The 17,243-nt window shown below is 35.4% G+C and overlaps 1 protein-coding gene across 2 annotated transcripts in view; it reads left to right on the top strand.

Moving 5' to 3' along the window:
* MED13L (mediator complex subunit 13L) overlaps nucleotides 1-17,243 on the top strand; it is a 300,989-nt gene that overhangs the window by 40,570 nt on the left and 243,176 nt on the right. For both annotated transcript variants that reach the window (XM_030860441.3, XM_030860440.3), the window contains exon 2: nucleotides 1,957-2,194. In XM_030860441.3, coding sequence (XP_030716301.1) covers nucleotides 1,957-2,194 — 238 coding nt within the window. The remainder of the gene's footprint in view (nucleotides 1-1,956; nucleotides 2,195-17,243) is intronic.

The raw sequence follows: 17,243 nt of genomic DNA, 5'->3' as shown, positions 1-17,243 counted from the left end.
AGTGCCGGTCGGCAACGATCCTCTGTGCAGGAATCTCTCTGCTTTGCCCTCCGCACCCCTGTTGCTGTGCTCTCCTCCGCGGCTCCGAAGCTTCCCACCTCCGCCACCTGCAGTCTCCGCCCGCGAAGGGGCTTCCTAGTGTGTGGAAACCTTTCCTCCTTCACAGCTCCTTCCCACTGGTGCCGGTCCCGTCCCTATCCTTTTGTCTCTGTTTATTCTTTTTTCTTTTTCCCTACCCAGGTACGTGGGGGGTTTCTTGCCTTTTGGGAGGTCTGAGGTCTTCTGCCAGCATTCAGTAGGTGTTCTGTAGGAGTTGTTCCACGTGTAGATGTATTTCTGGTGTATCTGTGGGGAGGAAGGCGATCTCTGCGTCTTACTCTTCCGCCATCTTCCCGGAAGTCCTCTGAGTAAATTGTTTTCTTCAAAGAGTGAATATGAAAATATTAAGAATTGTTTTTAATAATAATTAGTAATATATAGAAATATTTATAGTATGTGAAAAAGGATATAAAACCATGCAGTATGATTCTAACTTCAAAAAGTTTAAGTACAGAAAAACAGGAAGAACCTAAAGTAGGATGCTGATAATTATTTCTGATGTGATTATGGAGAATAATTATTTCTTGTGTGATTAGTTTACTCTTTGTTTGAACTTTTTCATCGGCCAGGTAGTTCTTTTATAGCTGGAGGAAACCAAGTGGTACAAAGGGAAAGCCTAAATGATGCCAATACCAGTTTTTACGAAGAATATTCATTAAAGATTAGATTTCCATATCTCATAATGTGAAAGGAAAAGTTAGTGACTTTCAGACAGTTTTAGTTTGGATATTATTATTTTTGGAGTCATTTTTTAAGTGAAGCTTTTTTGGGGGATTGAAGAAAACTGATATTTTTTTCTTAGAGATGTTCATTATAGTGATTGTTTTAGCACTTTAAATTTGTTTCAGTTATGGTAGTAGAAGATGCAGTTATTTTTCTCCCCTGTGGTACTTGTTTTTTGAAAAACAACTTCTTGACAAAAATTACTAACTTGGTTGTGGTGGGAGGGTGAGGAGGGAGGACTGTGAGTAAGGATTAAATGCAAGGGACACATGGACTGTTTGGTACAGAATCAGTTTTACTATCAGTTTTGAATACATAGTTGTAGTTTATAGTTATTTAAGTAAGGAATTTAACTTTTGTTTGTGTTGAAACATCCTTGAAATTTAGTTCCTTTTAAACCTAAGATTTAAAAATTTTAGAATACAAATACATGTAACAGAATAAAGACAGAGGATCAGCTGTCAGCTGGTTTAAAGTTACCATGTTTTAAAATGTGTTTAAAAAACAAAAGACGAAGCTATGTTAGGGAATTGTTACAGAAGCAAAGCTTTTCTGTGTGCTACACGTTAAATAACATGAATAAATTGCTGATAACTTTCCATCAGTTTTATTAGCAGGCTATTTTGGCTTTCATAGTGAAGCACTGTGGTACTGCATACTGTTTCCCTGATTAAAAAATATTTAAACTGTAGCTTCTGGATGGGACGAAATTGAGGAAATTCTTCGAAAGAAATTATTTCAGTTCTACAAACTTATTTTTTAAACTCTTACTTCATTTCTGAATATAATTTATGAATTAAATAAGTCGTAATAATATAGAAAATTTTATTTATAGGGACTTTCAAGTAAATTTCAGTTAAAAAAATGGTTCAACAGGAAATAATGACTCTGTTTGCTGTATTTTGGTATTTAATATAAAGAGCTATGTAGAAATCTTGATAGGAGGAAATGAGTTGTTTTCCCCTTAAAAAAAATCAAGGGTTGACATAAATTTTTCAGTGGAAGAAATCTTACTATATGAGGTATACTGTAAATATTTATTTTAGCAAATTTATTTATCTGTATGGAAGCCTGTTTTTAGTATTCAGTAGAAAGAACAGTCAAAACTGTTGTAATTTTCTTTACTTTTTCCAGGCTGAACTCACAGGAATCAAATGGCGTAGGTACAATTTTGGAGGGCATGGGGACTGCGGACCCATAATTTCAGCCCCAGCCCAAGATGATCCAATCCTGTTAAGTTTCATCCGCTGTCTGCAAGCCAACTTGCTGTGTGTATGGCGTCGTGATGTCAAACCAGATTGCAAAGAGTTATGGATATTCTGGTGGGGAGATGAACCCAACTTAGTGGGTGTAATACATCATGAACTACAGGGTAAGTTTTTTGTTTTTTCTTAAAAATTAATTTGCATTGTATATTTTTGAACAGTGGTAAATTCTGAAGAGGTTATTAAGACTTGCTGAGAAGAAAAATCCGAGTGTTTAATGGGCTGTGTGTCAAAGGAACATCCTTACTCTCACCCCTCTTCTTTCCACCCCCCGTTTTTTTCAAATTTTCTTGTTTGTTCTCAGTCATGCTGGGAATCAGAACCTTGTGAGCCACTCCTATTAAAGGAAAGTATAGTGTCCCCTGGGTGTTAGGGTTGGGATTGAGGCTAAAATCCATTGTTTTAAAATGATAGTGAAACGTGCTAAAATCCATTGTTTTAAAATGATAGTGAAATGTGAGTAATTAGCAAGTCAGTGAAATGAACAGAATTGGTTTTTTTTGGACTGTTGCTGTTATGGTTTATTGCCAGATGAACTCTGGTGGAAAATTGTAAAGTGATAATAGAAATTTAGTGCAAGCCTTGTTGGACAAAGTTATGAGATGACATTGGATAATATTTTGAAGAAAGATTTATGAAAAGAACCTACTCCGATTTTGGCATAGCAAGTTTTCCTGTGTTTTGTTCCTGCTTTTTATGTAATTAGGTGATTCCAAGAAATATTTGCTCCAATGCTGTCTCATTTTTAGCTTCAGATTACATCTGATATCTGGAAATTTTGAACTAATGTAAGAGTTTCATTATTCTGAGCTACTTTTTGTATTTACCACAGATTTATAACCAGAGGAAATTTTATCGATATTCTTTGAATTTCTAGTAAAACTTTCCACCTCTTCACCTAAATCTTTCTATCTAGTATGCTAAAGAATTTTTCTAAATCAGGACTAATTCTGATCTTTAGTTAGGGTAGGGCATTAACTCTTTTTGACTTAGTCTCCTTGAGCCAGCTTTTATTGTGTCTAAATTACTCTGTATTTTATTAATTTGTGGTTGAAAAATTTCAGATGGTGTTTGAAATGTTGTTACTTCATATTGTTTTTAAAAGAAGGATTGAAACTAACTTTAATGTATTTGAGGATCTATTCCAAAGCGTTGAAATTTGCCTGAAGGATTTCCTGCCAACTTCTGCCTGACACCTTCCTAGCTTTTCTTTACAGCCATTTTTGATCTGTGATATCTCCTGCCACAACAGCCAGAGGGCAGTAAACCACAGTGGACTAACTGAGCTGTTTACTTTATGGCCCATTTGTTCAACTCAAACCTTTCTCCTATAGTTTTTAGCGTATTTGGTTTATAAATATAAGAATCTGTTCTGGGTAAGATTGCTTACTTAGCTGGTTAGTCAACAATATCTCAGAATTATATGCATCTCGAAGCTTATTTCATGTAGTTAGCAGTGAACTCAGGTAAAAATTAGTTTTAAACATCTGGTTTCTGGTTATCAGAATTTTAAAAATAAAATACCTCCTGAAAGATACTTATAACATTTATATTTGTCCATTTAAGTATCAAAACATATCTTTTTGTTCTTTAAAAAATTTTTTATACATGTGGTAGAGGAATATAGCATTTTTGTTTGTTTTACTAAGTTTCATTTTGTGTGATTGTTTCTGACTCTTAGTCTCCTTCCATTTTTCTATTCCCTATTGATCCCTTATGTTTTAACTTTTTGGTCTGGTCTTTATTTGTTGGCAACACAAATCATCATTTTACAGTGATGATGAAACCAAACCCTACGGTTATTTACGCTTATTTAATTGATGTATAAAGTTATTTTTCCATACCAACAAAGCACAGGATCAGTGTTTTTAGAAATAACTTATTAAGTTATTGTGTTATTTCTCATAGATTTTGTTACTGAGTTAACAAAAAGATGTAGGCTGTTTAAATATTTTATAGCTGTTTTAGATTGCATATGTAGATTCGTTAGTGTATTGTTTTCATGGTAAAGAATTAAGCAAAGATTAACTTCTTTTAAATTGTTTTTATAAATTACAGAAATACTGCATTTTAATTAGAAAATTAGGAAAGTAGAACCACTAAAGGAAGAGAACAAAGAAACAAAAATCCTAAAGTCCAAAGCAGAGTTTTAATATTTGGTGTTTCTGTGTATAAATGAAAGTGGTATTGTACTGTTTTGTAACTCAGGCCTTCTCACTTAACAGTATCTTGTGAATGTTTTTGCCTCATAATGATTACTTTTTAATTTTCTTTCCTTTTGAGTCTGAAAACGGTGTAAACTGTTTATTTTTTTGCGTGCCCCCAGGGAAGTATTACAGTGATGGAACAATCATAACTTTGTTAAGTACATCTACCCTTTTTAATTTGTTGAATTTGTGAAAGTTATTAGATGGAAGCAAATGATCTTTTCTGTAGGTAAAAGTGGTTGTAAAGGATAGTTTTGTGTTTCAACCTAATATTAGAAAATATTTGAAACTTAATTAGAAAAATGAGTGGCATAAAGACAACTTTGTTTCAAGTGAGGGAGAATATGACAGGCAGAGCAATCATGAAAAAAGGATACCAGGGGAATATTTTAATTGGTAGTCTTACACATTGAGGATATTTTGCAATCTGTTTCATTCTCTAGTATATATGAGTCATTTCATTTTGGCTAAAATAAATTTTATCAGAATCCTTTAATGTTAAGATGATGGTACTATTATTTGTAGCATTCTCTTTTTTAGGGACATTTTACTGTTCTTTAAAATACTTTTTAGTTATGTTATTAGGCATTTCCCTTTGTTTTTACAGTGTAGCCCAAATAGCATACTATTAAGAAACCTCACAAAGCACCATCTTGGATTTAAATGTGTAAAGTAATCCCTACAGAAAGAGAATAAGCCTGTGGGATACACGCAGTTTTATACTAGACTTTTTGTTTAAATGCTTTGAATACCTGTGAAATAGCCTGTGAGAAGACCAAGACACATTTATAACCTGTTCCTGTCACTTGGATAAACACTTTTGGGCTCTTGTTTGGGGAATTGCTATTTATATTGTATGGCATAGTGGTTCAGAGGCTTGGATTTGAATCCCTGCTCGTTGACTTGCTAGCTCTGTATCCTTGGTCAAGTTATTTAACTTATCTGTGCTTCAGTTTCCTCACTCTAAATTGGGTTATAAGGATAAAAGAAAAGTTAAAGTACTTAGAACAGCACAGAGAACGGTAATCTATAATTGTAACTCTTGCTGCTACTACTACAATGCCAGCAATTACTCAAACATCAAAATTAAAACATTTTGGCAATTGGTCCATTCTGTATAACATTCAGTATTTGCTAATGTTTGTCAAATATTAGTTTTCAATGTATACTTTTAGGTTGAAGTAATCATTTTTGAGTTTGTTAATGTCTGGTGGAATAACTGGGAATAATAAAATATTAGAGAGGAGGGAAGATACCCCTGCTCATAGGAAATTTGTCTAGATTTAGGCTGTAAATGGAGTTTCACAACAAACCTTAAATTATGTTATAAAGAGGTCAGAACTTTAAGATTTGACTCTGTTGGATCCCTGTAAAGTAGATTAGTAACTTAACTGCCTTCTCTGCATAGTGGTATTGAAGGGCACTGGCTGAACACTGAATATATGCATATTTCCTTCCTTGTGTCCATCCATAAGTACCTGTATCAGCAGGTCCAATTATAGGGGTTTGATGGAATCTCTGCCTTTGATAAGTTATAGTCTAGAAAGGGTATAAGACAAGCATACAAATATGTATAATGCAGAGAACACTGTAAGTATATGAGAGAAATATAGTAGATTGACTACTTTCCACATGAACAGACATTCAATTCCAGGACTAATGCATAAATAAGTGTTCTGTAAACTTACAGCAAGAACACTGTGAGCCCTAGTGAGAAGCCTTCTTGGTTTCTGGTCTGTTTACTCAGCCTTTATTAGGCAAGAGCTGTGATGCAGTCCTGGATATGTAAAATGAGTCCTCATCCTTAAGGAGCTCATAGTCTTACTGGGGAGGTAGCTGAATGACTCCATAATTATGATACAGTGGAGTAAGCAGCAACTGATTAAGTTAGGGATCTTGCAGAAGTATCAGATTCAACCTCAAGGGAAAAGAATAGGGAGATAGTGGTGAAGCTCAGAGTTGGTGAGGCTTGAGGTGAGTCTTACAGGATACATATGTTACCTAGGCTGGGACGGAACTTGTCCTAGTCAGAGGAAGTAGCTTCTATAAAAGGGCCTGATGGCAGTGAATGAATTGTGGGAAGGGCATGTTTGCCCAGAACATAGTGTGTGAGTGAGCTAGTTGGGGGAAACTGAAAGACTGGGGAGGTGGGCCATAGTGTGGAGTACACTGAAGCAATGACTTAATCTGATAGATTTTGAGGAATTGTTAGAGGTTTCTGATCAGGAAAGAGATACAATTAGATTATACATAAGATGAATATGGACAGGAAGACCATACTATTTTAATAAATTATTTTATTCTAAGTTGACCTATGAACTTAAGCATTCTGTTTAGGATATAGATTTAGTTAAAAAATACCTGTGACTATATACTGAACTTTATATTGATAGTCTTTGCCAATATTATTTTATTATAACTTTGCTCTTTTTTTTTTTTTTTGGCGGTACGTGGGCCTCTCACTGTTGTGGCCTCTCCTGTTGCGGAGCATAGGCTCCGGACGCGCAGACTCAGTGGCCATGGCTCACGGGCCCAGCCACTCCGTGGCATGTGGGATCTTCCCGGACTGGGGCACGAACCCGTGTCCCCTGCATCGGCAGGCGGACTCTCAACCACTGCGCCACCAGGGAAGCCCTAACTTTGCTCTTTTTGCTTGATTAAATTCTTCCCCACATTTTTAATTTGAATTTTAGAGAATAATACAGTATGCTAAATTGACTTCTCCTAATCTACCAAACAAAATAATTTGACAAACACAATCTTTTGGCCATTTCATCGCCTGTTAGTCAGTAGTGTGAAAGACGTGCAATCTTGAAACCCCAGAATGGTACAGACAGCAAGCACAGACTTCTAGGGGTTGGAGATGGCTTGACCCAAAGCATTAAGAATCCCTGGCCCAGAAGAAGTATTGTATACAGATTAGTAGTATGTGTGCTTAATAACATTTGTTGAATAAATGAATGAAACTTATCTTAAATGATTATAACATAGCACAGTTTGTACTCTCAGAAGGTTGACTTACAATGAATACAGTTAAAATTTTTAATGATTTGGTAATGTGAGGAGATTGAAACCTAGTTAAAATAAGGCATTATTACTTCTGTTTTTAACTCCCAGTGAGATATAAACATCCATTTTTTGGTATATGTTCTATAAAGAAATTTAGCTGTAAATACCTACTGTCTGTAATTTAAAAATTTAACTTATCTGTGCTCTGCCCTTTCCTTTTGATGATCACAAATAGACATGTAAATTGTAATGGGAATATATCTGTCCACCTCTATGATTGTCCCACTATGAGTATTAGATGACTGTCCCATTATGAGTATTAGAAATCTTAAGAGTTGGCTTTATTATCATTGTAGAGGCAGATTGGCAGTTATTAGCACTTTGTTGTTGTATTAGTCATAAGTATTGCCTTTTCCATTTTTCAGTGTACTGTCACCTATGCCAGGAGCTGTGGGCCATTGCAAAAACAGCATTAGACATTAGAGAGCTAGGAAAAATGGATCTGGCTTTCTGACATTTACCAGTGTAAGATAATTTAACACACTCTCATACTGTTTTTTATACCACTGAACTGATTGCAAGCCTCTGGAAGAAGTGGACATTTTGTAGGGATGGAGAAGGGCTGAAAGAAGAGAGTGGAGAGCCAGTTTGCTATTATTATAATCTGCATATATAGATTATAGTCTGTAATCTCAAATGATGGGATTGATGTAACCTTCGTTTAGATATCTCCAAGGAAGGATCTAACTCCCTCCCCTCAACTTTTTATTTTGAAAAATATTTACACACATACATATGTGTGTAAATATATATATATATATAAACATACATATATATACCTTTTATTCTGGCTAAACCATCTGAGGGTAATTTACAGAGTTCGTGAATCTTTACCCCTGAATACTTTTGCTTGTAACTCCTTTAAGAATATGGGACTTTTTTTTTTTTTTAAACATAACCATAATGTAATCATACTCAAGAAATTTAACATTGATATAATTAAATTCTCAACTTTTCAGTCTACATTCTCAGTCTTTTCCCAATAATGCCTTTTATAGCCTCCTCTCCCCAATCTGGTATCCAATCAGAAATCACATGTTGCATTTAGATGTTTCCTCTCTTTAGTCTCCCCTAATTTAGAACATTCCCTAAGTTGTCGTTTTCTGCGGGGGATGATCCTTCAATGATATGGATGTTATTTGAAGGGAGAAGTTGTCCTGTCAAATGTTCCATATTCTAAATTTGTCTAATTGTTTCCTCATGGTGAGATTCAGGTTAAACATTTTTGGTAAGAATATTGAGTAGGTGATGTGTACTTCTTGTGGCATCACACTGTAGGCACATCATGTCAATTTGTCCCAGTATTGATCCTGCTAAGTTCGATTGCTTGGTTATGGTAGTGTCTGTCAGATTTCTCCAGTGTAAACATACCTTTTTACTTTTGTAACTGTTAAATAAATTTGGGGCAAAACTTTGAGACTCTGATTATTATTTCCCCAATAACTTTTCACTCTGGCTTGAGGAAAAACCTAACTTTGAGCCTGTTTAAAAATAACAGAAAACTTTTTTAAAATTAATTAATTTTATTTTATTTATTTTATTTTTGGCTGTGTTGGGTCTTCGTTGCTGCACGTGGGCTTCTTCTCTGGTTGCGGGGAGCGGGGGCTACTCTTCGTTGTGGTGCATGGGCTTCTCATTGTGGTGGCTTCTCTTGTTGTGGAGCATGGGCTCTAGGCGTGCAGGCTTCAGTAGTTGTGGCACACGGGCTCAGTAGTTGTGGCTCGCGGGCTCTAGAGTGCAGGCTCAGTAGTTGTGGCGCACAAGCTTAGTTGTTCCGCGGCATGTGGGATCTTCCCGGACCAGGACTCGAACCCACGTCTCCTGCATTGGCAGGTGGATTCTTAATCACTGTGCCACCAGGGAAGCCCCCAGAAAACTTCTTGAATCATATGCTTTTACAAAAGTAGTTAAAAGTTCAGATGAACACTATTCTTAAGTCATAATAAAGAAGGGGGGTGGGCAGAGGAGAGGAGATATGAAGAAAAACATTCAGAATGTAGCAAAGGCAAACTATGATGGTAAAGCCAAACTTTGAAAATTAATAGCCACTTATTGCTTAGCATACTAAGAAGAGAAGTATTGACATTGAATTTTCTAAAATCGTAGACAATAAAGTATGCACGAATGTATTACCATGTATGTGTATGTTATAGTCTGTGAATTTTCAGTTGATTTTTGGTGATTTCTGGTTATCTTTGACTAAATGAAATGAATTTTAGTCAGCACTGTGAATGGGTTTATTCTCATTTGAAATGAAAAACAATTGCTTTCTGTGAAAATAATGGCCCCTTTACATATAAAATTAACAGGAATGAAATTATCTTTAGGTAAAATGTCATTCAGCTTGAAAATTTTTTCTAAAGAGAAAATCTGATCCCTGACTTCCTACTCTGTTTTTATGTTTTTTTCATATTGATGGTCCATTTATGATTCATGAAAATTAATCTCTGACTAGCTTGAAAAAGACTTTTTTACATTGTTTGCATTTATTTATTCTTCAAGTATACAGATCTGATGATTTTGAAAACAGGTGAATTATATCATTCTACAGCATTCTATATTTGTAGTATTTTATGTATCAACATTTATATGAAGATTTCATCACATGGCATTAATAATTCTTGAGATTGTTAACACCATGTACCTGAAAAGTAAATTTTATTTTAATTTTCATATTTGCTGTTACTTTGTGGAGAATAATATTCAATAGAAAAATACATTTGTGTTTCAAGAGAAACAAGCACTTTGAGGGAAAACATGGACCCAGTGGTAAATGGTAGCTAGTTCTAAGTAGTTATGAAGTAAGTTATTCCTTGTTTTCAGTGTTCAGTTTTGAAAGAATTAGTTTGCTAACAAACTATAAAATGGTAATAGCTTTCATTGTATGATTATCCAAATGATTCTACTGTATAATTACTAAAATATTAGATTTAATAGAAAATTATACATTTTATCCTTAAAAGAGAAAGTAAAATACTTATTAAGACTTTGGTAAGCAGTAAATTTATATTATAAAATTATGGTTAAGATCATAATCACTTCAGAATTCTTTCATATGAAGAATAGGAAAAGATCTAATGGATTAGAGAGAATTATTAAGCTAAGTGTGCTTGAAATTGAGAGAATAAGCTAAAGTCTTAACTTCTTTTTTTTTTTTTGCGGTATGCGGGCCTCTCCCGTTGTGGAGCACAGGCTCCGGATGCGCAGGCTCAGTGGCCATGGCTCACGGGCCCAGCTGCTCCGCGGCAGGTGGGATCTTCCCAGACTGGGGTACGAACCCGTGTCCCCTGCATCGGCAGGCGGACTCTCAACCACTGCGCCACCAGGGAAGCCCTAAAGTCTAACTTTTGAATGTAAATAAAATCGATGTGTTACCACAGGCAACTTGCTGAACCATGTAATTAGTTTTTTTCTATGAAAAATGAACCATTTATACAGAAATTGTAGTGAAATAGCATGTAAAGGGCTTATGTTCTAATGATCTGAAAGTTAAAGAGTTGGTAAAAAAAATTACACTTTGGGGGCTTCCCTGGTGGCGCAGGGACTTGATATCAATATACTCAGCCATGAGCATCATTAGGAGCTAAAGTTTTTTGTTCTGTATAAAAATTGTTTTAATGGCAGAAATAACACATAAATATGCTTCTTTCCTCCCTCCTCCCAAAAGATCCCAAAGGTTTAGAAGTGTTTCAAGCACTAGAAAATTATGAAATTGGATTCTGTTGTTTTAAATATTTCATACCTAAGCTGGCCTGATGCTACCTGAAGAGTTTCCCATTGAGTATCATTATGGCAAGTGTTTGATAATTTTCTTTACTGCTCCATCTACATAAATATTCTTGTACAATTTTCCACAAGTACTGGGCCACATACCTATTTCTTATAAACCCAACATTGCTAAAATGCACTCTTTGTATAATGGGTCTTTTTTTTAAAAAATAAATTTATTTATTATTTATCTATTTATTTATTTTTGACTGCGTTGGGTCTTCATTGCTGCGCGTGGGTTTTCTCTAGTTGCGGCGAGCAGGGGCTGCTCTTTGTTGCTGAGCGCCGACTTCTCATTGCGGTGGCTTCTCTTGTTGCGGAGCAGTGGCTCTAGGTGTGCAGGCTTCAGTACTTGTGGCACATGGGCTCTAGAGCGCAGGCTCAGTAGTTGTGGCGCATGGGCCTTAGTTGCTCCGTGGCATGTGGGATCTTCCCAGATGAGGGCTCGAACTCATGTCCCCTGCGTTGGCAAGCGGATTCTTAACCACTGCGCCACCAGGGAAGTTCCTGGGTCTTGTTTTGATCCTGGCTCTTTCATATTGTGATTTGTGAGTTCAACAGAATAAGCATTATCCTCTTGAGGTCCATCTAGGATTGAGCTAAAGGACTTCTGCAGTATCCACATGATCATACAATTAGGTTTTATTTTTTTTTTATGGGTGCTCTGACGGTGTAACTGAACATGAGCTGGTTACCAGGGTGTTGTGGTAGAATAATACCCTGCAGTTTGCAGTTAATCGTGCAGCAAAACTGGCTTGACTTAAAAATATATTTAAGAATAAAATTAAAAATTGGATAAAGATGAAGTGTCTTTGTGTTGAAAAGGATTGTGTGAATACAGTGGTAAAGCGAAGTAGAGCATTCACAAATCTTTTTGTCATCAAAAGTCTTTCTCGGGGGCTTCCCTGGTGGCGCAGTGGTTGAGAGTCCGCCTGCCAGTGCAGGGGACACGGGTTCGTGCCCCAGTCCGGGAGGATCCCACATGCCGCGGAGCGGCTGGGCCCGTGAGCCATGGCCGCTGAGCCTGCGTGTCCGGAGCCTGTGCTCTGCAATGGGAGAGGCTGCAGCAGTGAGAGGCCCTTAAAAAAAAAAAAAAAATCTTTCTCATTTAATACAATGTCATATGCAAAATATATTTCATTAAAAAAACTAGTTTTATTTATGGCTTTACTAGCCTTGGGGGGGAGGTGAGACTTTTTGCTCATCTTCTTGAAGGTTTATTATACTCTGCCATCAGTAGGAAATAAGTAAATATTTGTGGAGTGACTGTCTGAAGAAGGAAAGTATGAACATCATCAAGATGAGGTCTCTTCATTAAGATTATTTTATTTTTTCACTGGTAATCTTGCGCTTGTTTAAATGCTAAGCAGTTTTGATGTTTGCTCTTTATAAGAGGGCATGCTATTCACATTGAAATATATTTAGTCTAAAGGAAAAATTTAGATTCATTTCAGTTTCAGGCAGTATATTTTTAACTTACTTTAAAAGTAGCCTAGTAGATATTAATAATGGAAAGGACGCCTGCCTTGGCATCCTTGGACAAATTGCATACAACTCTGTTTAGGGAGGAAATAACATTTGTTGGCAATGACTGTTATGGAAAAATTTATCATGCCATTTATTGGTTTCATAAAGAGTGTAACAAGGAGGGGCCCTTGATTCCAGTAGCAAATCTGGGGCTGGGGCAGTTATCCCCACTGTTACCGTAAAGGTTTCGTTAACCACAACTCAGTTTGCCAGAGCCGTCACTATCAGTTTGATTCACAGTATGATTGGGACAATGAGGTAGACTATACTCAGGGGGCAAAAACATTTTCCTAGGATGTCCTGGAGTGCTGATTCAGCTCAGTTGCCCACACATTTAAATTTATAATATTCTGTAACAGCAATAAAATAATGTGTGAAAGGATGTTTTAAAAACATTCTTTTTTTTTTTGCGGTACGTGGGCCTCTCACTGCTGTGGCCCCTCCCTTTGCGGAGCACAGGCTCCGGACGCGCAGGCCCAGCAGCCATGGCTCACGGGCCCAGCTGCTCCGCGGCATGTGGGATCTTCCCGGACCGGAGCACGAACCCGTGTCCCCTGCATCGGCAGGCGGACTCTCAACCACTGCACCACCAGGGAAGCCCTTATAAACATTCTTTGAGCCTTATAAATTGTTATCACTCTTTAATGATCTTTAATATTTAGAATTACCATCGTGTATTTATCCAAAAGATATTTATTGAGCCTATATTGTTTTAGGTGCTGTACAGAATACAGAAATGAATCAGAAACATGCTCTGTTTTTCAGAAGCTGACAGTCTAATAGGGGAGATAGCATACGTACCTAGAGCGTTATTACAAATGTCCTAAGAGGGGCACACAGTATTATTGGAGTTATTTGGAAGGAGACAGAGCTTTGAGGAACAGTTAATTCTTAAGCTGAGCCTTAAAGAATGGGTAGAATTTGGGTATTTGGATATATGGGTATGTTAGGGCAAGAACATTTCATTTATATGAAATTGCATGTGCAAAGACACAGAGTAGGAAAGTTTGGAATATCTGTTGAGGAAGAGTTACAGTTGATTGAAACTGCATATTTGTGCCTGCTGGTGATGGAGCTTAAATACTAGGCTGAGGAGTTTGGACTTACAGGTAGTTTGGTGGTTTTGAGAGTTTTTGGATAGGATTAGATGGGAAGCTCCCTATAGGCTGTAAACTGCACTGGGGGCAAGACCTGCATCTGGCTTTGCCCATTATTGTGATTGCAGGACCAGCATAATTCCTGACACATTTATGGGATAAATTAATTAGTAAATGAATGTGAGTGCAAGAGAAGTTTGTATAAAGATTATCAGTCTAGCACCACTGCATACTATGAACTCCTTCTAGTATTCTGGATCACATAGGAAAGAAAACATGCTGTTATAGAATACTGTTTTAAAGAAGATATACGACCACATTTGAAAGATTTTCTTGGTGCATTGATTTCTTTTTAACTGCATATTAAAAAGACAGTGATATAATTTTCTTCACTTTTTTGGGGGTAGTTGCTTATTTTTTATAGTTTAATTTTAAAGGTTTTATTAAAATTAATTGAATAAGTTTATTCAATTATTTTCCATAAATTTTCCGTAAATTATTTTTATTAGTTTGTAGATAGCAAGTAGTTTGGACAGTTGGAAAAAAGCTTGTGTCATGTATTGATAGAACAGGGGCTTTGGAAGAGTACTATTTATTGGATTAAAGTGCTTAATGATATTTGTATGTCAGAACCTTGTTAACTTACGAATATGTCATGGATTGGATGACCTTGGCTATCCTACATGTGTTATAAATTGCCAGCCCAATACTAAAGTTCATTATTGCTACATAGAAATGATTAGCTAAGATTGCTTGGCCGAGGCTCTCACTGGTAACCACATGTTTTACTATAAAATTAAATTGACCCAAAGCTTTCATTGAGCTTTCTCACCCTAAAATCCTTAATTAATTACTAACCTCTTTAAATATCATGTCTATAGACTACATGATAAAATGAGTTAGTATACAATTTAGGCAAACATTTTCAAGGAAATCTTTGATAGACTTTTTTAGTGTCAGTATACATCTCTTTTTCTTTTCTTTTAAAAATAGCCTTTTGGTTCAATCTACTTTGTAAATATTTAAGATAGCAAGTTATTGCTTTGTTAGTTATATAATTTTAAAATGGCATTTTTCAAAGACAAAGTTGATCTGTCCTCTCCAAAGATGCTTGAAACATAGTCACATATATACCCGCAATTACTCGAATTTCCTGTGCTAGTTGAAATTTCCATTTGGCAGCACATGGAATGCAGCCCTGTCTCACAGAGAATGCTTGAAGAGTCCTTCCACCTTCAGCAAGTCGCACCTTCTTGGCTAGAAACCATTTCTCATTCTCTTTTTCTATTTGTGACCTAAGCTCAGCTGGCATTCAGCAGAAGTATAGGTCACAGATTGTGGATTACTCCCTCCTGTTCAATCTCACATATCCAAAATGAAACAGAGGCCAGGAGGAAATTTACCATTCTTTTGTTATCTTTTACCTTTGTAGAGGTAGAGACCATAAGTATGATAAGTAAACTAAAAAAAAGATTGAGTGTTCATAGCATGTCTCTTCCTGTGATACTTGTCATGACAGACAAGTCATTTAAATTTGCTTCGTCTTTTATTCTTGGCTGTAATATGGGAATTACAGCTTTACTTTATGATATAACATGAAGTGAATACAAAAAGTTCATAGATTTTAAATGCTGTATAAATGCTTTTCATAGTCATACATTTCCTTTAATGAACTCCGCTGTCAGAATATTTAAATCTTCATGAACTTATTTTATAATTCATAGTTTTGGTCATAATTTCTGCCTGTAGATAAAATTTGAATTCTTTTTCACCTGGCATTGTCAGTGTCATCTTAGTTAAATTATATGTAGCCATTTGATTTTTTAAAAAGTTGTCTCTCATAACTGTTTTCTGGCTTTGGCAGTACAAGGATGATGATAATATCTATGCCTGTGCTGAAGGGATTTTAGAATAAAAAATTAAAATTGTGTCCCATATTGTTTTAAATAGGGATTGTGACCTGATCCTTGATAATTATGGTAAGTGTATGGTGTATGTGAACTATTAATTGACCAGAGTGTTTGGGACTTTTATTGACTGTTGCATATAGATAATTAGCAAGAATATTTGATTAACAAGGATTACTACAGATTTGTGTTACATGCCATAATCAGCCTATTTCTCTTTCCACATTTGGTTTTTTATTTGCAGAATAGTTTTTATTTATGCTTATTGTTTCTAATTTTATAGTAGTAATAAACTAAGAGTAAATGATAGCTTGAAATAATTATATGTTGAAACTGGGAACCAGACAAAAATCAAATATTTATAGTTCACTTGTTATGTGCTAGGCATCATGCTGGGTACTTGATGATCAATCCTGCATTGGAAAATAGTTTTCTTTCTTTTTAAATCTTAATTTGAATGATTTACAGGGAAAAATGTAAGATTCTGCTGATATTTTTTGTACCTTGTTTTGTGTTTATTAAATTCATTTTTATTTAATATGTGGAATAGATTTAGTAGTTAAGAAATAAGCAGCAGTCTTTACCAATTCGAGACTGTTAATGTAACTAGTTGAACACTAGAGGGACTGCAAACTAACCACTGACTTTTTAGTTCAGTAGTATATTAATTGAGATGCTTTATTTAAATAGCAGAGCCACACAGCTTTTTCCAGCTGTTAGTTTTCCTAAGGTTAAATTTTGTGTGCAAAAGTTTACCTGGCATCTTATTTGGTTGATTCATTCTCAAGTGTATGGACTATAAAATTTAAGCTCTGCCAGCCTAGGTCTATCAAAGCAAAAAACCTTTGATTGGTTGTAGCCTTCTTTAAAACTCAGTCTCTATATTTGTCCTGCTGAAAGAAGTGGGAAATTATATAAATAAATAGTTTTCTGTTGGAAATCTCTGAGTAGAAGAAAATAAGAGTTTGGAAAAATATTAATTGGAACAATAATTCAGATTATTATCGTATGGAGATTTAAAATGATTCTGTGATTATTGAATATGTATTTTGTGAAAAGATTCATCAGTTTATAATAGCACTGACAGAGCTTAGGTAATCCATACATTATAGTTTTAGTCTCTATAGGTGGCTTTACAGATATTTTTGCTATTTCACATGAAAAGATGTTTGGCAGTTGAACTTAATTTGAGAAGAGCGTTCTGGAATTCAGTCTTTAGGCATTAAAAGGTTGAATACTTCTTGAAGAAGAACTGTGGTTCAGTTTTTCTATTAACATTTTACTCTCAAAATTATTTTGCCTTGGAAATGACGTAAATTTGAAATTACAAAATTTAAATTACAATTGATGTACAATAGATGAATGCTTTTGATTTGTTGGTTTGGTTTGTCAGCTATCCAGGGATTTTATTTGGGGTCACATTATGAACATAAAAAAAGAATCAATCTGCATATTTATATATTTCTCTTTAAGAAGTCCTAAAGATCATAAAATGAATGAGTTGGGTGTAGAAATCTTTATTTTCTTCTGAAATAAATTTATTTCATCATTTTTATATTTATAATGCTGATCTAAAGTTTA

This window comes from Globicephala melas, chromosome 13 (genome assembly GCF_963455315.2).
Source record: "Globicephala melas chromosome 13, mGloMel1.2, whole genome shotgun sequence".
In the NCBI taxonomy this organism is placed as follows: domain Eukaryota; kingdom Metazoa; phylum Chordata; class Mammalia; order Artiodactyla; family Delphinidae; genus Globicephala; species Globicephala melas.
This window is presented reverse-complemented; position numbering and strand designations above follow the sequence as displayed.